Source organism: Phaethon aethereus, assembly GCF_964289735.1.
Source record: "Phaethon aethereus genome assembly, chromosome: 7".
Lineage (NCBI taxonomy): Eukaryota > Metazoa > Chordata > Aves > Phaethontiformes > Phaethontidae > Phaethon > Phaethon aethereus.
In genome coordinates this window covers 25670481-25690810 of record NC_138583.1, presented here as the reverse complement: position 1 = coordinate 25690810, position 20330 = coordinate 25670481, and the positions used below count along the sequence as shown (strand labels likewise).

Here is a 20330-nt window from a genome sequence, read left to right as displayed (position 1 = left end):
AGTCCCTTCTGCTGAGCGTGGCGCTTGTTGCTCCCTACCCAGAAACGCTCCTACTCATTTGTTTACAGGAGACCCTACACCAACACCCAGAGCAAGAGAACCCTGCCCACAGCCCTGGGACCCCCTGCAATGCCTGGTCCCTCCCTGGCCCTGCAGCCCAGCCCCGTGGGCGGCAGAGGGACGGCTGCCAGGGCTGGCAAGCAGAAGGGAAAGCACAGCTGAGGCTCACCTGGAGGGGTGCTGAGCTCCTGCAGCCAGCTCCTGGAGCCAAGGGCGAGCACCCTGAGCTCACCCGGTACCACCCCCCACGTCGTCTGCGCAGGCAGGTCGCAGGTCCCTCACGTGCCCCATCAAACATTAACAGCCCCTCGGTGGGGCAGGCAGCACAGTTAGCAGCAGCACTGAGCCACCATGTCGCTCAGCACCTGCCTCACCTCGTCCCTCCGGCCCGCCCTGGCAGCTCTGTGCCAGGCAGCCCCCTGGCAGCACCGGGGGCTCAGCACCCCTCCGGGACCGGGGCACACACTTGACCTTGAGGGCATCTTTCCACCCCTTGCCACCCCCTTCTCGCTCACGCAGGAGGTGGACTATGCCCAACTGGAGAGGAACCTCCACCGCTACGCCAGCATCCCCTTCCGAGGTAAGCACTGCTCGCTGCCCCTCTCCGTGCAGGCTCCTACCACAGAGGCAGGAGCTGCAGGGCCTCTGTGGCAGCAGGCAGGCAGCCTGCTCAGCCTCCAGCCGGACTTTGCTCCAGGTCTGGCAGCCCCTCGGGTGACCCACCTGAGGCCCTTTGCACAGCAAGCGTCCAGGCAGCCCAGGCAGACGCACGTGTCCTTGCACAGCCCTGCCACACGCCGGTGCATGTCTTTGTGCACACTCCGCAAGTAGCGACAGGCTTGCAGCTACCCTCTGCACACCTGTGTGCTCCCACACAGGTGCCATGCCATGGGATGCATATCCATCGATTGCCCAGGATGGAAGGATGGGAGAAGGGGCTGCAGGAAGAGGCTGGGGGTGGCAGGGCTGTGCTCTGAGCAGGCTCCTGAGTAGGCTGTGAGTCCAGGGCTTGCTTGTCTGTAGGGACAGGGACAGGAGAGGGCATGTGTACGAGGGTGCCTGGGTAGGGGATGGCACTGCCAGTGCTCAGTGCAGTGAGGGCGGGCACCGTCATCTGCGGGGCACATACCCACATGTGCCCTTTGTGGGGGAACCCAGGGCTTTGCAGGGCACCTGTGGGAGCATCCCGGCCCAAGGGGGCTGCTGGATGCAGGCATTGGGCTGCTTTGGGTGCTTGGTGCTCACCTGAGAATGGAGTATGGAAGGGGACGGCCACCTTGTGGGCACCCTGCTCCTGTGCCTGAGCCCTGCCTGCCCCATGCTTGCGTTTCAGGGCTGGTGGTGCTGGGGTCCAACGGGGAGTACCCCTACCTGGCAGCCCACGAGCGGCTGGAGGTGGTGAGCTGTGTGCGCCGGGCTCTGCCCAGGGACCGCCTGCTGCTGGCCGGCTCGGGCTGTGAATGTGAGTGCCTGCGCGGGCAGCATGTGGGCCATGCGTCCCCCCTGGGCCATCCCTCAACGCTCTGCCTCTTCCCCAGCCACCCAGGCCACCATTGAGCTGACGGTCAGCATGGCAGAGGCGGGGGCCGACGTGGCACTGGTTGTGACACCCTGCTATTACCGGGGGGCCATGACCAGCGCTGCCCTGGTCCAGCACTACACGGAGGTGAGCCATGCCCAGTGCCCGCTGGCAGCCCCAGTTGTGGCAGCAGGATGGGGAGTGCGTCCTGCACATCTCTGACCCACCCCAGCTGCTGAGCTCTGCCTGGCTGCCCACAGGTTGCCGATGCATCCCCTATCCCCGTGGTGCTCTACAGCGTCCCTGCCAACACCGGCCTGGACCTGCCCCTGGAGGCTGTCCTCGCCTTGGCTCAGCACCCCAACATTGTCGGGATCAAGGACAGCGGTGGGGACGTGAGTGGGGCAAGGCTTTCCTGGGGCTGGCTACCACCAAATCTGGCCCTGAGCTGGGAATGGGGGGATGGCACTTGCGGCCCTGAGCTGGGAATGGGGGGATGGCACTTGCAGCCCTTCCCTGCGCCCCAGGGATGCTGCATGAGCCCCACGGTGGGAGATGGGGTGATGCCCACCCTGGGGCACAGCGTATCTCTCCCCAGATTACCCGCATGGGGCTGATGGTCCACAAGACGCAGCAGGAGGATTTCCAGGTGCTGGCGGGATCGGCTGGCTTCCTGCTGGCGAGCTACGCCCTGGGTAGGTGCTGCTGCCCCCACTCAGCTGGGGTGTGGGGTGCTGCCCTGGGGGCACTGGCAGGGATTGGCAGCCGGGCAGGGGGAAGCAGGTAAGGGGCAGCGGTGCCCAGGAGGTGCTGGCTGGGGCACGGCATGCTGAGTGGGCTGTCAACGTGCCCCGGTGTCCCCAGGTGCCTCTGGGGGGGTCTGCGCTCTCGCCAATGTTCTGGGGACCCCACTATGCCAGCTGGACCGCCTGTGCCGCGAAGGCTGCTGGCAGGAGGCCCGCGACCTGCAGCACAGGCTCATTGAGCCCAACATGGCGGTGAGCGGGCAGCACCCCCCTGGGATGCTGCGGGGTGGGGGTGCCAGGCCATGGCAGAGCTGGGGGGCGGCGAAGGATGGAGGTCCCTGGGGGACAGGACAGCACACTGGTGAGCCGAGCCAGGCTGGAGTCAGCGGGGTGGGAAATGCCAGCCCTGCCATGCCAGGAACAGTGTGTCCACTGGCAGAAGGCACCTGCCTGACCCCCCAAGGGAGCCTTGCTGGCTATTTATAGGCAGCGATGTGGGGAAGAGCTGCTCCTCCCTGGGGTCCTCACCCCATGGCAGGGTGGCTCAGCCCTGCCATGAGGAGCCTGCCACGCCACAGGGATGCTCCCCTGCATGGCCGTGCTCTGTGCCTCCACCCCATGGTGGGCACTTCATGGGAGGGCTGCAGCCACCCCACGCTCTGCCCAGCCCTGCAGCCCCACGTGGGGCCAGTGCAGGAGCCCACGGAGCATGCCACCCTGTCCCACGGGAGCCAGCAAGCCCCCGTGCCCTCCCTCCTGCAGGTCACCCGCCGGTTTGGGATCCCAGGGCTGAAGAAGGCCATGGAGTGGTTCGGCTACTATGGGGGTCCCTGCCGTGCACCCCTGGCCCCATTGAGCCCCCCCCAGGTTGAGGAGCTGAGGGACACCTTCAGCGCCAATGGATGGTTGTGAGTGGTCCCCACTCGCCCCTTCCTGCACTGGGAAGGCACGGGAGGTGGGGACCCTGGGAGCTGGGGGCATGGTGGGGACACTGGGACGTGGCCAGGAGAAAGTGACCCATCTCGCTCCTTCCTGCTGGACAGGGCTGCCCTGGGCAGAGCGGGTGGAGGGGACACCCACCACCCCTGGCCAGGTTTGCGTCCCCTGGCCTGGACATTCCCTCAGGGTCCCACCGTCCCCACCTGAGAAAGGATGGATCCCCATGACGTGAGCCGGGAATAAACCTGCTGCCCTGCCTCTGTGTTTGCAGTCCTGCCCACACAAGCAGCCCCCCGCCCCGTCCCTGCTCCCCACACAAAGCACACAGCCCGGGCATTTGGCAACGTGCTTTACTTGGCTGAGGCCCGTGCAGGCAGCAGCACAAGGCAGGATCATGGCAAGGCACGGGACCGGAGCGGGCAGAGACCAGCAGGGAGTGCACAGCCCTTGCAGCCCACCGCTGGGCTGTGAGGGCTGCCGGGACCCCAGCGCCACAGCCAGCCAGACTACATTGAGGGTGAAGGTGGGCACACATGGGGGACAGATGAGGGAGGCATGCAGGGGCACAAGACATCCTGCCCACCCTGCCTGCCCCCTCGCCGTGCCCATATCCCTGCCCACCCTGCCCAGGCCCCCTTCTCCAGCCCTGGCACCCCACACAGCCCTGCTCGTGCCCTGGGGTGCCCTGTGCTCCGACTGACCCTGCTCCTTGCTCGCCATCACTCCTGCCCTCCCCAGCACGCAGCAGACACAGGGCAGGCTGGGCATCCCCTGGTGCCCCTTGGTGGGGATGCTGCTGCAGATGTCCCCAAGGCAGCGGGCAGGCTGGATTGGCACAGGGATGAGGGGGACACAGACCATCGGCTGGCCCCGAGGGCAGGCTAGGTCCTTTGGAGGCACAGTGTCATCCTGTCCAGGGCACACAGGGGGATGGCTGGTCACCCAGAGCTGAGAGCGCAGGCCACAGCTCCCTGGGGTGCCCACCCTGCCTCGGGACCAGGGTAGCAAGGCAGGCCAGGAGCTGCCCCTCTGTGGGTCCAGCCAGCAGCCCCCAGCCAAGGCACCCTGGCAGTGGGGTCAGGGCCCAGCCCCAGCTTGTACACCCCCACTCTATCCCCTGTGGTGGGCTGGCGGCCCCGGTGGCCTGCAGCCTTCCTGGGGGAGTAGAGGGCCTGGGCTCCAGCTGCTCTGGTGGGTGCCAGGGCTACAGCCAGAGAGAGAAGGCACCATGGCCATGCTGGGGCACTTGGGTGGAGAACAGGGGGCCCTGTCCCCCCCATTGGTGGGGAGTTCAGCAGGGGGGCTTGGTGAGGACCCCACCAAGGCTGGGCAGCCGGCGAGCGGAGGGCAGGGGGGCCACACAGCAGCGCTGCATCCCTGCTCCGGGCATGGTGGGGCCAGCCAGTGCCTGGTGGGGGGGTCCCCACCATGGTGGGAGGGGATGTGGGGCACCGTCATGCTGTCAGGTTGTGGGCAGACTTGGAGGCACTCTGGGCCCTCTGGATAACAGCTGGGCACTTCTCCCGGCGCAGCAGCTTGTTGTTCTCGAAGAAGCCCTCGTTGCGGGGCACTCCATGGGAGCCGTCGGGGAAGGTCAGGAGACCTAGGGAAGGGAGGGAGGGAAGGTCCGGGAGTGATGGGGCAGGGAGCAGCACCCACCAGCACCTGTGCCAGGGCTGGAGGGATGGAGCAGGAGATGCTGGAAGGGGCCATGCTGAGCTGGGGCTGCGCAGGGCTGTGGCTGCCACACTGTGCTGCCGAGCACTCACCGAAGCCATACACGCGCCCGCCTTTGAACTCGCCCTCAAAGGTCATGTTGTCACAACGGGTGAAGACACCAACGCCGTTGAACTTGCCCTGCACAAACTCCCCCTCGTACCTGTGCGGGAGCAGCTCCTGAGGCAGCAGCTCCCCAGGGCATGTGGGGATGCCCTGGGGGAGTACACAGGAATGCCAGGCTCACCTGGAGCCGTCGGAGAAGGTGAGCACGCCGCAGCCGTGGAAGAGCCCGTTCTCAAAGTGCCCCACATAAGCGGTGCCGTCGGCAAATGTCAGCTGCCCAACGCCGTGCCTGCGACCTAGGCGAGGACGGAAACGGTGAGCGCTGAACGGACAGAGGCAGGGACTGTCCCAGCATGGTGCTGGGCAGGAATGCAGGGGCTGCTTGGCCTCCAGTGCAGGCAGCACCGTCCCCTCCCGCCCCATCTCACCTTCCTTCCACTCGCCGCGGTACTCCTCCCCATTGGAGTAGGTGAAGGAGCCTTTGGTGAGGGTCATGGTGACAGCCTCCAGCAGCACAGGGCAAGAGCTGGCAGGGAGAGGCACGGAGGGCAGCTGCTGGGCGGGGGGAGCAGCCAGGCTTACCCAGAGCCCTCGCATCCCCTTGGCTCGCAGAGAGGCACATGTCTGCCCCAGGAACAGCTCTGCTGGGGCACGCCGTAGATGAGGAGGTGACCCCAGGAGCATGGCCACCCTGCCCTGCCTCTGAAACTCCAGCCAACAGGTTCGGGTTGCTGCCCACCCCACTGCAGGGTTTAGGGTGATGTAAGCCCACGGGGGTCACAAGCCCGTAAAACACGAGCAAGTGGCAGGAAGAGGAGCATGGCAGGAGCTGTCTGGCTCCGGCACAGCTCCCTGGCAGGACCCGAGGGGTCCTGCACCATGGCAGGCTCAGACCAAGGGCTGCCCTCAGCTCTGCTAGGGCAGTCCCAGGAGGAAACAGACATTTTGAAGAGGAGATGTTTGCTGGGTTGTGCTTGGTGCCGGCTATTCAGGGGAGGGAGCAGAGAGCTTGTGGGGTTTCCAGCTCCAGCATCAAGGATGGGCAGACCTGGCTCACCCTCTGGGGATGGAGTGGCCGCTCCTCCTACAGGGACAGCAGAGAGAGGACCCTGGGGCTGCAGTGCCTTGCTCAGCTACCAAGGGTTTTCAAACCTGCCTGCTGACAGCAAGCAGCCCCCCGAGCCTGGCACACCCCCAGAGCCGCTCCCAGGCAGCACAGCTCTCCCCAGCACACAGGGAAGGCGCCAGCATGGAGACAGCCCCGCAGGTGGGCTGGGCGCCACCTCTCCAGCGGCTCCCGGTGCGGCTCAGGCAGGGCCTGTGATGGGAAGGGTCTCCCCACTTCCAAAGGGGATATGTACCCCTGCTCACACCGGGCTGCGCGTCCCTGGAGAGACGAGTGCTGTGCCATGCTAACCAGCCGGATGTGGCGCCCGGAAGCACAGAGGGAACTTGCAGGGGCTTTGTGTCCAGAGGAGAAATGGCCCCCAGCCAAGCCGAGCAGCGACTGAACACTGCTCTCTGCTGATGGCAGAGACCAGGAGCTCAGCGCCGGCTCCCCAGCCTGCAGCCGGCCCAGCACCTCTGGGGACGGCTCCAGCAGTGCCAGGAGGAGAGGGTGCTGCCGGGGACTGTTAACACCTGCTGCAGGGGAGGGCTCCCTCCACCAGCACGGCCTGTGCCTGGACCTGCAACTTCATCCCGAGGACGGGCAGCATTTGCCCTGTCAGCAACCCAGAGCCTGCCCAGCAGCTGGTTGTCCCCCCACTGGCGCCCACACACACCAGAGCCCCACATGCACAGTGCCCACAGCAAGCAGGGGCGACGCATGCAGCACAGCCTGAGCCGTGCACACCTCCACTCTGAGCCCACGATCAGCCCGGGCCACACACCCACGGGAGACACATGCACGCCCCACCTCTAGGTAGTGTGCCCAGAGGTGGTGATTGCACCCATGGCCAATGCATGCACACCCCGCTGTCTCAATGCCCCACCGTGGCCATGCACCCACAGCTGATGCACCCACGGGCACTGCATGCACACCCCATCGGGTCCGTGCATCCACGGGCAGTTGCACGCACGCCCCACCAGGACACCCGTGGCGAGGCCCACAGGTCCGTTGCCCTGCTCAGGCGCGGTGCGGACGGGCCGGGCGGCGCAGGGACCCGCGGCCCGCGCTCACCTGGCTCCGCGCTCACCGCCCGCACCGCTCCCCACCGGGGTCCCGCCGAGGGGCGGTGGCACAGCCACCTCCCCTGGCACCCCCCGCCCCGCCGGGCAGTGACACGCCGCCAGCGTCCATCCCCACCCGCCATTGGCTGTCTCCACGGCAACCGCTAGCAACGCGGCTGCTCATTGGTCAGCTTCGTAGCACGCCCTCGCCAGCCTCCATCTTTGTGTAGGGCAAGGGGTTCCACTCCCCGGGCGTGTCGGCAGAGGGGCAGCGCCCCCGCCCTGCCGCCATCTTTGCGAAGGGCAGCAGAGGGCGCTGCAGCTCCCCAGCGGCCATCTTTGTCTGGGGCACTGTCGCCAGCTCCCACGGCGGTGATGTGCGGCCGGCGGACGCCCCACGGGCCCCACAGACAGGCGGTGCGAGGCGTGGGAGCCTCCAGGCCCGACATATCCGGCACCACAGACGCAGCCACCCCCGCCGCGGGCGCGGTTCCCACGGCAACGCCCGGTGTAGGCATGGCGTGACGGGGGCGGAGCAGCCAATGGGGCGTGGCGGCCCGGTGACGCGAGCGGAAGCGGCGGGCGCGGGCGGCGCGGCGGGGCCGGGAGGGCGCGATGGACGAGACGAGCCCGCTGGTGTCGCCGGAGCGGGCGCAGGCCCCCGACTACGGGCTGCCGGGGGGCGCCGTACGCGCCCTCCCGCCCGCCGCCCCCCCGCCGCCGCCGCCGCCGCCTTCCCCTCCTGGCTCTCCCGGCGGCCGCGACCGCGAGCGGCAGCCGCTGTTGGAGCGCGGGGCGCGGGGCCCGGCGGCGGCGGCGGCGCAGGCTCAGGCGCAGGCCCAGGCGGCCGCGCAGGCTCAGGCCCAGGCGGCGGCGCAGCGGGAGCGTAACGACTTCCCCGAGGACCCCGAGTTTGCCGAGGTGGTGCGGCGGGCCGAGCTGGCCAGCGAGCGCGGCATCTTCCCGGAGCGCATCTCGCAGGGCTCCAGCGGCAGCTACTTCGTCAAGGACCCGCAGGGGGTGAGCCGGCCCCGGCCCCGTGTGCCTGCCCCGGGGGTGGCCGGCCGCTCCCCGTGGCCCCCGAGGCTTGTGGGCTGAGCGGCGCTGGCAGGGCGGAGGGCGCTCCCGGGGGTGCTGGTGGTGCAGGCCCGGGGGTGACAGGCCTTGGGGGGCTGGTCGGAGTGTCTTGAGCCGCCTGCCCTGGGCTTCCCTGGGAGAAGTGCGATGGGACCAGCAGCAAGAGTGAGAGGCAGTTGTGTCCAGTTGCTGCTTCAGCCTCTTCTGTGGCTTTCGGGCCCAAAGAGGAAGGGTTGCCCTCTCGCCCAGGCCTGTGCATCAGCATCTCCTGACCATGGTGACTTCAGCCCTAGGGCTGCGACTCTGAAAGCTGAGCTGGTTTTTGGCCTGTGAGACTGAAGTGAGATGTCTCCTCTGTGGCTGCGCAGGTGATATAATCAAGGCAAAGTCTTCAACATATAGCTGGTCCCCTATAGAACTGGTCAGCTGTGTGGCAGCTGTCTCCATGCCACTGACTGGATGTGTGTGCAGCACAGGGCGGCTTGTCTTGTGACCCGCAGCGCCTAGCCCAATTACTTGAGCTGTTGCTGCTTCCTGTGACTCCCTGGCCACGTGTGTGCCGGGATGCTTCCTGGGAAGCAGGGCTGGGCTCATTTGCCTCTGGTGTGCCCTAGTTTTCCTACCCCAGCTGGAGCCTGGCTCCTGGGAGCTGTGGCAGGCAGGTCCCAGCTGAGCTGGTGGGCTGTGGGGCAATACACAATTCCTCTTGCCACAGCTCTGCTGCCTTCCTGCTCCCTCCTGTTGCCCAGTATGAGTTGTGGTGTTGCTGGGGTGGGCAGCTGGATGAGCTGCCTGGGGGTGGCAGGGCAGAGGCTGCCTGGCTGTAGAAGAGGGCTGATGGAGGATGCATGTGAGGAGCCAGTCTGTGTACTTCTGGCTGTGTCACCTGACAGGTCCACTGGACTCCTCTGCTGTCAGCAAATGTGGTGTGTGTCTGGTTTCTGTGGCTGCTTCCTAGGATCACCAAACCCTCCCTGCTGCTGGCATGGGAGAGAGTGCAGCATGCTGCTGTTGCAGGCAGCGAGTGAGGGCATTGGGGGAAAAACTTGTGTCTGCTTCCCTCTGGGCTGTGGGGACCCGAGCTGTCCCAGCTGGTATATGCTTCCCCAGCCCTGGTGGTTGTTGTTACCCCAACTGCTGGCTGTGCCTCTGGGCTGGCATGGCTCCTTTTGTCTTGCTGCTGGCACCAGGCAGGCCTGTGTTCCCTGCCAGGGCTGGTCCCAGCACGGGTCTGTCTGGAAGGGGACACTCTGCTGCCAGGCCTCTGGCCTCCGCTTCCACACTGTCCCTGCCTGGCTGGGCCTTGCTCCTTTGGACTGGCTCCACAGAGCACAGGGCCCCATGCTGCCAGAGCTCCTGACAAGCCTCTTGCAGGCTCATATCCAAGGACATGGTGGCAGTCATGTGCCTTCACGTGGGGCTGATGAGGGGATTGCCTTCCTGCCTGCTCAGGGGAAGTGGCCTCCCCCATGTCATCCGGGGGTGGGTGAAGCGGTCCTGCTCCCTCAAACCCTTCCTCTTTCTCTTCCTGGTGGACAAAACCTTGCTCCTGCCTGCCCTGGGCTGGCTGCTGGCTCCTGCCAGACTAGGATTGCACTGGGGTCCCCTGCTGAGGTGCTGGGACTCATGTCAACTCATGTTGTGGCAGGAGCTCAGCTTGGGGAAGTGCCACCCACTCAGGCCAGGGTTGGCACCAGCTGTGGGGAGGAGGGCTGGTCATATGCATGACCAGGAGTCACCCCAGAGCAGGGGCTGCCAGCCCAGAGCTGCTGCGCAGCTCTCCAGGGATACCTGGCTCTCAGGGGAGCAGGTGGCCCTGCTCCTGCCCTGGCCCTTGTCTCAGCTGTGTGGCTTGGTGACAGTGCAGCACCTCGCATGAGGTTTCTGTGCCCTCTGCAGCAGTGGGGTACCTGTGCTGCTGTCCCCACTGCTGGGTTGATGTGTGTGAGGCTGGATTGAGGGCCTGGGGCTGCTGCTGGCACCAGCTGGTGGCCAGTTTGGAACTGCCTGTGCCCTCTTGCCTTCAGTGTACCCAGAGAGCCAGCCCATCTGCTGCCTCTAGCTGGGCCCCCCAGCAGAGAGCTGTGGGCTCCTCAGGGGTCCTCCAGCTCCTTGGCTGTTCTGGTCCCATTTCCTCTGGTCAGTTTGAGATCAGCTCCATTCAATGGATTTTGGAGCCAGGGCAGGGATTGCTATCCCACTCCCTCCCCTGTGTGGACATAATGAGCAGTGGTGAGCAGTAGCTCTCCCCAGCCATCCAAAGGTCACTGAGGTGGGACTGGGATGTTTACCAGGGGACAGCATCATCACTGGTGTCTTTTGGGACAAGGAGGGTTGTTTCCAGGCATGTGTGTTGGGTATGAAGGCACTGGCTGGGGAAGGGTTTGTCCCAGCCCCTGCCTGCCTCCCTCCTGGGAGTTGTGAGGTCTTCCTGGTCCCAGGGGCTGGTAATTGCCCAGGCGAGGGGCTATTCTGGGCCCGTTCCTGAGTGTCCCCACTGTGGGCTGACTCAGGGGGGAGTGTCCTGACTCTGCCTTGAGTCAGCACTCGTCTCTCCCGCTTACAGAAAATCATCGGTGTCTTCAAGCCCAAGAATGAGGAGCCATATGGGCAGCTGAACCCCAAGTGGACCAAGTGGCTGCAGAAGTTGTGCTGCCCATGCTGCTTTGGGAGAGACTGCCTTGTCCTCAACCAGGGCTACCTGTCGGAGGCAGGCGCCAGCCTGGTGGACCAGAAACTGGAACTCAACATTGTTCCCCGCACGAAGGTGAGGGGACAGCTGCTGGCATCTTGCCCTGGGGAGGCTTTTGTGTGCTTCCGCACAGCTTTGCTTGCGCTTTGTCTGGTGGCACTGCTGACCTCGGAGGTGTTGTGTTGAGAGCTCTGGACCAGGACTGCTCCTGCTCAAGATGTGGGAATCCTTGTGCTGGGCAGAGCCGTGGGAAATGCTGTGTCTTGGTTTTATCAGCCAGTCCTGTGACAGTTGCCAGGTGCCCCTGCTGACATCTCTGTTCCTGTCCCCCCAGGTGGTGTATCTGGCCAGTGAGACCTTTAATTACAGTGCCATCGACAGGGTGAAGTCCCGAGGAAAGAGGCTGGCCCTGGAGAAAGTGCCGAAAGTTGGCCAGCGTTTCAACCGCATTGGTCTGCCGCCCAAGGTAGGGCTGCCGGCCTCCGCACCTGCCTGTTGCTGCTCCTCCATCCTTTGCGGCCTCCTGTAACGCAGCCTCTCCTTGCTTCAGGTGGGCTCTTTCCAGCTCTTTGTGGAAGGCTACAAGGATGCTGACTACTGGCTGCGGCGGTTTGAAGCCGAGCCACTCCCGGAGAACACCAACCGGCAGCTGCTGCTGCAGTTTGAGCGGTTGGTCGTGCTGGACTACATCATCAGGAACACAGGTAGGGCTGGCTGCCTGATGTGGGACACTGCCTGCTTCTTCATGTCCTGCCAGCTGGAGAAAGTGGGGGCAGGCAGGGGCTTGGCATCTGTTCCTGGCACCCAAAACTCCTCTCAACACCATTGGGTTGCTGCCAGGTGGCAGCTGCCTCTGGGTAGAGTGCAGCTGCTGTGGCTGCCCACCACCATGGCCGTGATCTGGTTGCTGGCCTGTGTTCTGGGAGCTGTGGATCCACCAGGATGCTGGGGTGAAAGTTTGCCATCTGCGAGGATCTGGGGACATCCAGAGATCCAGCACCTGACTGTGCCCCTATATCCTGTCTCATGCTGGGCTTCTGAGTTCCTGCCAGGCTGGAAGGGGTCAGGGTGGCACTCTGGGGCTTGCAGGCTGAGTTTTCTCTTTCAAGCTGGGGTTATGTGGACCTCTCCAGTCTCCAGGGCTGGTTGTGTGGGGGTTGATGTGGCTTGCCAGGCCTGCAGCAAGCTCAAGGGTTATGGCGTAGAGGTTGGGCTTAAAACTGGTCTGTCTTACTTCTGGGTTGGAGGAGAAGTAATCTGCCCAGCATGGTACAGGCAGGCCCTGGTGCTGACACAGCTGGTTTTATCTCCCTGCAGATCGGGGCAATGACAACTGGCTCATCAAGTACGACTGTCCCCTGGACAGCGCGGGTGTGCGGGTGAGCAGCTCTTCCTCGGCAGGGGCTCTGCTCCTGCAAGCTGCCTGCTTGGCAGGAGGGCTGGGAGTTTCCCAGCTGGCTTGGGTTTCCAGGTGTGCAGAGGCTTGACTCTGTCTCCTGGGCCTTTTGTCACCCTCTGCGTTGGTGGTTTGTGGCCTAGTGGGACTTTGTGGGGATGCAGCTGGGCTCTGTGTGGGAAATTGGTGTTGCTGGACCTGTGCATCCTTGGGGTGAGTCCTGGAGTGGGGAAGCAGCTTTGTGTCCCTCCCACCAGAAGCAGACAATGTTTCCCTGTGGGCAAGGGGCCATGCAATGGGCGAGAGGCTGCTGTGCGTCTGTGGTATCAGGGCTGCAGGGAGTGGGAGAGGGACTGTTCTTGCTGGGGGCGCCTCCTCGTGACATGCTTGGCTTCCTTCCAGGACAGCGACTGGGTGGTGGTGAAGGAGCCCATCATCAAGTTGGCTGCTATAGACAACGGTTTGGCCTTTCCCTTGAAACACCCGGACTCCTGGAGAGCATGTGAGTCCCTCAGGCTGTGCCAGGGCGCCCTGGCAAGCCATACAACTCTGTACTCGGGCATCCTTCTCAGGGGGTGGAGAGGAGGGGGCTAGTGCTGTCCCTCTGCAAACCTTCTGGGTTCATGGGAAGCTCTGCCTCAGCAGAGGCTGCAGGAAGCGGGTGCTGGACCCTGTGTCCTAGACACAGCTGACCTGGCACCCAGGGGCATGTAGCACCATCCTTTGCCTTCCCCAGCTCTAATATCTCCTGCTTCCTCCCACAGATCCATTCTACTGGGCATGGCTGCCCCAGGCCAAAATCCCCTTTTCACAGGAGATCAAGGACCTGATCCTTCCCAAGATCTCAGACCCCAACTTTGTCAAGGACCTGGAGGAAGATCTGTATGAGCTCTTCAAGGTGAGCTGAGGGGGTGGGTGAGGGTGGCTTGGGAGGAAGAAAAGCATGGGTGGTGTTGGGGAGCTGCATGCTGAGCCCATGCAGCTCAAGGCTGCAGGGGACAGAAAGGTGGCCAAGCTCCTGACAGTGTTTCTGGGCTGAGGCATAGCAGGGTTATCCCTCTGCTGGGAGCTGAAGATTCAGTGTGGGGAGAAGCAGGAAACCCATGGGACAGGAGGAGAGGCAGGCTTGCTTGGGGAATAGGCATCTCTTGCAATCTGGGGCAGCAGGTGGATCCCACTATGTTCTCTGCTTTCTCTCTTGTAGAAAGATCCCGGCTTTGACAGGGGACAGTTTCACAAGCAGATTGCTGTCATGAGAGGCCAGGTAAGTTGTGTGTAGGGAAGGCAGATGGGTGAGGCACAGAACCTTGTCCTGCCTGTGCTGCAGAAAGGCTGATGAGGCGGATACTCGCTGTTGCTCCGGCAGGGCAGCTCAGGCATTGCTCTGTTGTGCCATACAGATCCTGAACCTGACTCAGGCGCTGAAAGACGGGAAGAGCCCCCTGCACCTGGTTCAGATGCCCCCTGTGATTGTGGAAACTGCACGTTCCCACCAGCGCACCACTAGTGAGTCCTACACGCAGAGCTTCCAGAGCCGGAAGCCTTTCTTCTCCTGGTGGTAGCTGTGGGAGCCACGGGAAGGGCTTGGCCACCTTGGACTAGCACTGCGACAGGAGCTGGGCCACTGCTGGCTCCTGTGGCCAGGACTCAACCGCCTGGGTGGAGCAAGCAGGTGTGGCTGGAGGAACCTGCAGCTGAACGGGAGGAGCCAGGCAGGTCAGGCACGCTCCCTCCCCAGCTCCATCGGGGCTCCGTGCCCTGCCTGGGGCAGAGCCCAGGGGGAGGTGTGGGAATCCGCGGGGAGCCATGGTGTGGCTGGGACCCTGCCCCTGCCTCCCTTCTTTGGCCTGCATGTGGTTCTGAGCACCCCTGCTTGGGGTTGGGATGAGCAGGCCGCCCAGGCCAGGATCCGTCCAGCCCTTTACAGCCACTGGCCCTTTTCTTCCCTGCCATGCCGGGAAGGCCTGTAGCGGGTTATACCCCCTCCCTTTCCCCGAGGGTGTGCTGTGCTGTGCTCTGTTCTCCCTCCTCTGCCCCAACCCCGTGCACACTGCTTTCCTCAGGGGGAGTTCCTGCTGCCTGCTGGCGCAGCAGGGACCGCAATGAACGGCTGTTCTCTGGCTGGGGGCTCGAGGAGGGGACACATGAGGGACAACTCACAGGGCTGGCTTGGGTGCGGTTAGACACCAAGGGGAAAGAGGTGCTGGCTTGTCCTTGTGAAGAGCAGGCAGCTCTAGGAGGAGCTGTAGCTTGGAGCAAACCCCCCCAGCTGGAAGGGGCTGAGGGTGGATGTGAGCTCCCTCTCCCCTCTGCTGCCCCAGTCCATCCTCCTGCCAGGTCTCTGCAGCTGCTCTTGCTTGGCTTCTGCCCCTGCTCCCAGTGAGCTCCCTGGCTGCTGTGCAGCCTAGTGGGTGCCAGCCTTGCCTGTGCCAAGGGCCCCCGCAAGGGGCAGGGGGCTGCTGGAGAGGGGCCGAGGGGAGGCATGATGGGAGCACGGGGGGCTCCTGGCTGCCCCAGTGCTGACAATCTCACAGGCCTGCGGTGGGTGGGTGAGGCAGCGAGCCCCTCTCTCACCAGAAGCTTCTGAGCTTGTGTCATATGAAACGGTACAGGGCTGCTGCCTGCATCTGCTTGCCTTGAGCTGCGGCTTCTCCTGCTGCTGGGGGAAGCCAGTGTTGGGTCTCACTGTCCTGTTAGCCTGTCTCGGGGGGCGGGGGGGAGAGGGTGTGAAGGTGGGTTTGGGCTCTGCTGCTTGAGCCTGGGAGGGGAGAGCAGCGCCGTGGCCTCCTGTGCAGGGAGGGGGCTTGGCACTGGGGTGGGCAGCAGTAAGACCCCCAGTTCCCTGGCCAGGCCCAGCTGCATCTCTGACTGATCCAAAATGTATTGTTCTAATGCACTGTAGAAATGTATGTAATGTATTTAAACCATGCAACCGTCTGAATAACAGAGCTGCCGTTCAGCTGGCTGCCTCCGTGTCTCCACAGCACCTTAGAGCTGGTTGGGGCTGTTCCCAGTGCACCGAACCTTGTACACCAGCCCAAGGTCCCACTGCCCCAGGGCACGGACGGAGCCTCACGCAGCTGCCGCAGTCCACCTTTTATTAGCCCTTGCACCCTGTCTGGTACATGTCATGTCCTGCAGAGCCCGGCCGTGCCGCCAGCTCTACTCCTCTGTGGCCCGGGCCCCTCAGCGCTGCTGCGTGGACCCCGAGAGTGCCTCGGCCCCGTGGCCGCCCTCTGGCTCTTTCTCCGCGATCCTGGGGGGAAGAGGCGTGTGTTTAGCGGCGCGGCCCGGCCGCGCCTCCCCCGTTCGCCCGCTCTCCCGCCGACCCGGCCCGCACCTACCGCAGGCGGCCGAAGCGCCGCCGCGCCGCCATCCCGCCATCGGGCTGGGCCGGCCGCCGCCGCAGCCGCCGCAGAGCCCGCGCCATGCGCCGCTGGCCCGCGTACCGCCAGACGAGGCGGGCGCGCTCCTCGGGACGCTCGGCCCCACCGCTCCTGAACAGGCTCCGCAGCTCCGGCAGCCCCACGCCCTGGAAGATGTTGGCCGAGGCCCGCTTGCGGCCGCGGGTGGCGGGCGCCGCCCGCCCCGGAGGGTCGCTCACCACCGAGGCCGGCGTGCCCATGGCCCCGGCCGCTGCGGGCACCGGAGAGACGGCGTCGGGCTGAGCTAGGGCGGGCGGCGGGGGAGGGACGCGCGGCGGCCGCAGGGAGAGGGCGGGCCGGGGCGCCGGGCAGGCGGCCAGCCGCGCGGGCGGGGCCGCCCGGGAAAGCGGGAGGTGCCCGGCTCGAGCCAGCGCACGCAGGTCCGGTCCCGCCCCGCCGGTGCCCGGGGCGCTGGGCCTCGCCGTGACCCGCTTTCCCTCCCCAGCTGCCGCCGGGCCCTGGCGCGGACCAGGGTCCCGCCGCTGCCGCGCGCCCTGTTCATTCACCCGCCCCGCCCCGCGCGACGCCGCCAATCCGCGCCCGCCTGCCGCCGCGAGGGCCAATCAGCGCCGAGGGGCGCATCCGTCCCGCCTCTCGGAGGGGGGACACGTGGCGCAAGTGACGTCAATAGGCGAGGGGAGCGGCGGGCGCGGCCCCGCCCTTGGGTGGAGCCCCGGCGCACGTCACACTGAGGGGGAATCCCGGGTGACGTAGAGGGGAGCTCCGGCGCGCGCCGGCACCGGCCGCCGCCTCCCGCGCCACGCGGCGCAGCCACCCCGGCGGCGGGACGGGACGGGGCGCGGCGACTCCCGCCCGGCGGCGGCGGCAGGCATCCGCGGCGGCGCGCGGGTGTCCGGTGGGCCGGCGGGAGGCGCGGCGGGGCTCGGAGGCGGGGCGGGGAGGAGAGGCGAGAGGCCCCGCGCGGGGAGGACCGTTAGGCGCCAGATGTTTGGCAGCGGCCGGGGGAGGAAGTCGCTCCCGGGGCCCTGAGTCCCGCCCGAGCCGCTCCGGAGCAGGCAGGGCCCCGCCATGGCCCGCACGGCTCCTCCGGCAGTGCCGCCGCCCCCGGGGCCGCCGGCCCGCGGCTCCCTCAGCCTCCACCGCGCCTACCTGCGGAGCCCGCTGGGGCTTCTGCGCCTGGGGCAGCTGGCGCTGGGGGCTGCCTTCTGGGTGACGGTGGCGGCCCACAAGTACGAGGGGGCGGCCCACTTCGCCCTCTTCGCCGCCGTCCTGGTCTGGCTCCTCACCCTGGCCCTCTTCGGGCTGAGCCTGCTGGGGCGCTGGGCGCTGGTGCCCTGGCTGGGCTCCCGCTGGCTCCTCACCAACCTGGTGCACGACCTGGCGCTGGGCATGGGGCTCTACGCAGCCGCCACGGGCATCATGGGCTACAAGGCCGGGCGGAAAAGCTATTGCAACCTACCGGGCTACAGCCAGCACTGCCTCTACGGTGCCTACCTGAGTGCCTCCGTCTGCGGGGGCATCGCTGCCTGCCTGTACCTCTTCTCCGGGCTCTACTGCCTGTCGCGGCGCTGCCGGGACCAGCGTGACATCATCTGAGACCCCGTGGCACTCAGCTCCCCTTCTCCTTGCCTGCGGATGGGGCGCAGCCCCGCTTTGGGACAAAGTGACCCTACCACCCCATAACCACCCGGCTGACTGCACCGCGCTTACTCCAGAGACTCCTGCGCAGACGGATGGACAGATAGAGGCCTTCCCCGAGCACGGCTTCCCCTGCATCCTGCCGAGACAACATGGACACCCAGCCACTGCACAGGGCTCTCTCCTACCCCTGGACAGACGTAGGCTATTGCAAGTGGAAGGACCCAAGCGGAGACCCCTTAAGAGGGACCCCAATTTCTGGGTGTCCCCCAGGGCCCTTGCCCAACTCCCTTGCCCCCGGCCTTGCAGATGCTGCATGTTCAGGTGGGTGCCGACCTGTCCCCAGGGTGGAGGGGGACTGGCCTGGGGGAGCTGGGCAGGGGCGCAGTGGTGCTTAGTGGGTTTGGGTGGGCATAAACACCCCCCCCGACCCACTGTCAGCTCCCTCCTGCCATTCCCAACTGCGCAGCGCCTCCACAATTCCCTAACGGAGGCTCTGATCTCGGCTTCCCCAGCCCGGGCCCCTCCTCCTGTCTGGCCTGAACATGTCCGCTGTCTTGCTGGAGCCCCGTGGGGCTCAGTCCCTCCCTGGCCTGCGCTTTGGGGGTGAGACACCTAGGAGACACCCAGGTCCTGCACTGCCTGACCTGGTGTCACCCCAGCTCCCTGGACATGCTGTCCTGTTTGGGGGCTGAGCCCACGCAGGGCAGCAAGGCCTCCATCGCTGCGAGGTGAGGGGAAGGGCGAGCGGGGCCATAGCTTGTGCCTGTGACCCTGGGCAGGGGGTAAATTCCTCCAGCCTTGGGGTTCCTACTGCCCCGGAATGGGCCCAGGCCCCCCTGAGATTGAAGGGAGAGGGGCACTGGCTCGTTCTCTCCCCCTGCCTTCCTGCAGTGAGGTTCGTGGCTCTGAGCCACCCAGAGTCACCAGGCCTGCCCTGGGGCCCAGCTGCTCCAAGAGGGACAGGCACAGCCTTGCTGGTGGCGCTGGAGGCTGGCCTGCAGCCCTGTCTGGTTCTGCAGCGCTTTGTTTATCATCCTGGAAAACTCTTGTCTCGGGACTCTCCAGCTCCATCTCGGGGCCTTGCGCTGCCTGGAGACTACGGCTGGGTGGAGGGAAAGGGCGAGCGAGGGAGCATGGTGGTGCTGGGCTGCTGCTGGCACCGTGGCCACAGGGGAGCTGGGGCCCAGCATCGTGGGGACGTAGCCTGTCTTGCGGAACAGGAGAAGAGGACGCCGGCAGCGGGGCCAGCCCAGCCCTTGATTAGCCTCCACAGCCCACTGGGTGCCAAAGCCCTGAGGGGGCTGTATAGGGCCAATTGGAGCAACGGGCAGCTAGAGACTGGTAATTTTTGGAGGAGCACCACACCAGGGCTGCCCTGCCACGAGCCCTCCTTGCCCTGCCTGGAGGCAGGTCCTCTCTGTCGCTCCAGGAGCAAGGGAGTATCTGCCCCAGTCTCTGCATGGGCTCAGATCAGCGGGACAGGTGTCCCCAGCAGCTGGCCACAGGCTCTGGCTTGTTGCCTGGGGTTCCTTGGTGCCTTTTTTGGGGTGGAGAGCAGCAGCCGTGATTTCCCTGGGGCTTGGAGGGGTCCAGGGCTGGTGCTGGGCCATTGCTTCCATCATGAGGTGTTGTCCCAGCTGATTCCACCTCGTGCTTGGGGACCCTGACAGCCCCTGGGCCATCTACCCGTTCCCGGGCAGGACGTGCTGTCCCTGCCCTGTGTCAGGGCTGGTCCCTGACACTGCCTGCCCCTGCCTGCTCCAGTGCAGCCCTTGGCCCAGGCTGCCCGAGATGCGCAGCAGGGCTTCTGCTACCACAAGTGCCTTTCCCTGGCTTTCTGCAGCCCTGCCTGCCACATCAGCTCTGTCCCACTCCAGCCCCCTCTCTGGTGCCTACGGAGTCATCTTCCAAATAAAGCAATACTGGCGCTCACTGGATGTCTGGGGTTTTGTGCCGGGGCTGGGACCTGCTGGGGACGGGATCTGAGTCGAGCTCACACTCAGCTCTGTAGCCCTCCACTCTGGGCCCTTCCTGCCTGCAGCTGCTAGCTGTGGTCACAACTTCGTGATGTGCTCTGGGGTCACGGGCAGGCTCCCCAGTGCTGAGCCACTGCTCCTGGTAGAGAGGCTTAAACCTCTTCCCTTGGGGACAGGGGCTGTCCCTGGCCCTGCTGCCCCCTCCAGAGTCAGGGCATAGCCTGGTGCTCACGTGGGTGTGGGGTGCGGGCACCTCCCGCTGCCCAGCCATGCAGAGGGAGGCAAAGTCCCTGGGGCTGTGTGGCCACAGGGATGCGCCAGGGACAGGATGGAGCTGCATTCCTGTGGGCTTCATCACTCCGGGCTGAAAGGGCTCTCTGTCCCAGGGCTGGGGCAGTCATGCTCACGCTGCTGAGCCCCCAGAGAGCCAGGGCATGCTGGGGCAGCCAGCATCCCCTGGGGCTGGCTCCGGCCCTGGGCTGCATTCTCAGGATGGGGATCAGCCTTGGACCTCTACCTGCAGCTGGGGTGTCACTGGGCCCCCCAAGCCTCTGCTCACTGGAGGCTGTGGGCAGCTGGCAGCAGCATTGAGCCTTGTGCTGCCCTCATAGCAGGAGAGCAGGCATAGGGTTAACAAGGTTGCATGGAGTCTTATGGGATGGCATCCCCCCAGTTTTGGCAACAGATGCAGCCCAGTGTCCCCAGAGCATACCTGGGAGCCAGCAGCCCTGCCCTGCTGCAAGCTCCTGGTGGGACAGCCTGTGGTACCCGGGGTGGCGGGAGCAGCGCCGCAGACCGCTGTGCACGGCAGTGCCAGTGCAGCCAGGGCTGGGCTGCTCTGGGGGCACGGAGGGGCGGCGGATGAGCAGCCAGCCTTGCTCATGGGCCTGGGGGGAACCCTCTGCTCCCTCCCAGGGCCTGGGGGCTGGTCTCTGGTCTCTCCC

At 65.6% G+C, this 20330-nt stretch overlaps 5 protein-coding genes across 5 annotated transcripts; 3 read left to right on the top strand and 2 right to left on the bottom strand.

Moving 5' to 3' along the window:
• Nucleotides 1-411: 411 nt before the first annotated feature.
• Nucleotides 412-3237, top strand: HOGA1 (4-hydroxy-2-oxoglutarate aldolase 1; the record flags this gene model as incomplete). Its single annotated transcript, XM_082002030.1, has 7 exons — nt 412-640; nt 1394-1522; nt 1599-1726; nt 1840-1974; nt 2178-2274; nt 2444-2577; nt 3088-3237. The coding sequence occupies 7 exons, from the start codon at nt 412-414 to the stop codon at nt 3235-3237; spliced, it is 1002 nt and encodes a 333-aa protein (XP_081858156.1).
• A 1481-nt stretch (nt 3238-4718) lies between these two features.
• MORN4 (MORN repeat containing 4) lies at nt 4719-5643 on the bottom strand (the record flags this gene model as incomplete). Its single annotated transcript, XM_082001893.1, has 4 exons — nt 4719-4867; nt 5034-5143; nt 5228-5342; nt 5475-5643. The coding sequence occupies 4 exons, from the start codon at nt 5641-5643 to the stop codon at nt 4719-4721; spliced, it is 543 nt and encodes a 180-aa protein (XP_081858019.1).
• Nucleotides 5644-7833: 2190 nt separating this feature from the next.
• PI4K2A (phosphatidylinositol 4-kinase type 2 alpha) lies at nt 7834-13945 on the top strand (the record flags this gene model as incomplete). The annotated part of the gene is made up of 9 exons (XM_082002470.1): nt 7834-8238; nt 10862-11062; nt 11322-11453; nt 11538-11691; nt 12305-12366; nt 12786-12885; nt 13148-13281; nt 13588-13647; nt 13784-13945. The coding sequence occupies 9 exons, from the start codon at nt 7834-7836 to the stop codon at nt 13943-13945; spliced, it is 1410 nt and encodes a 469-aa protein (XP_081858596.1).
• A 1624-nt stretch (nt 13946-15569) lies between these two features.
• On the bottom strand, nt 15570-16008 carry AVPI1 (arginine vasopressin induced 1; the record flags this gene model as incomplete). Its single annotated transcript, XM_082002301.1, has 2 exons — nt 15570-15639; nt 15728-16008. 2 exons carry the CDS (start codon nt 16006-16008, stop codon nt 15570-15572), a joined length of 351 nt encoding a protein of 116 aa, XP_081858427.1.
• An 829-nt stretch (nt 16009-16837) lies between these two features.
• MARVELD1 (MARVEL domain containing 1) lies at nt 16838-17365 on the top strand (the record flags this gene model as incomplete). Its single annotated transcript, XM_082002224.1, has 1 exon — nt 16838-17365. The coding sequence occupies one exon, from the start codon at nt 16838-16840 to the stop codon at nt 17363-17365; it is 528 nt and encodes a 175-aa protein (XP_081858350.1).
• Nucleotides 17366-20330: the final 2965 nt, after the last annotated feature.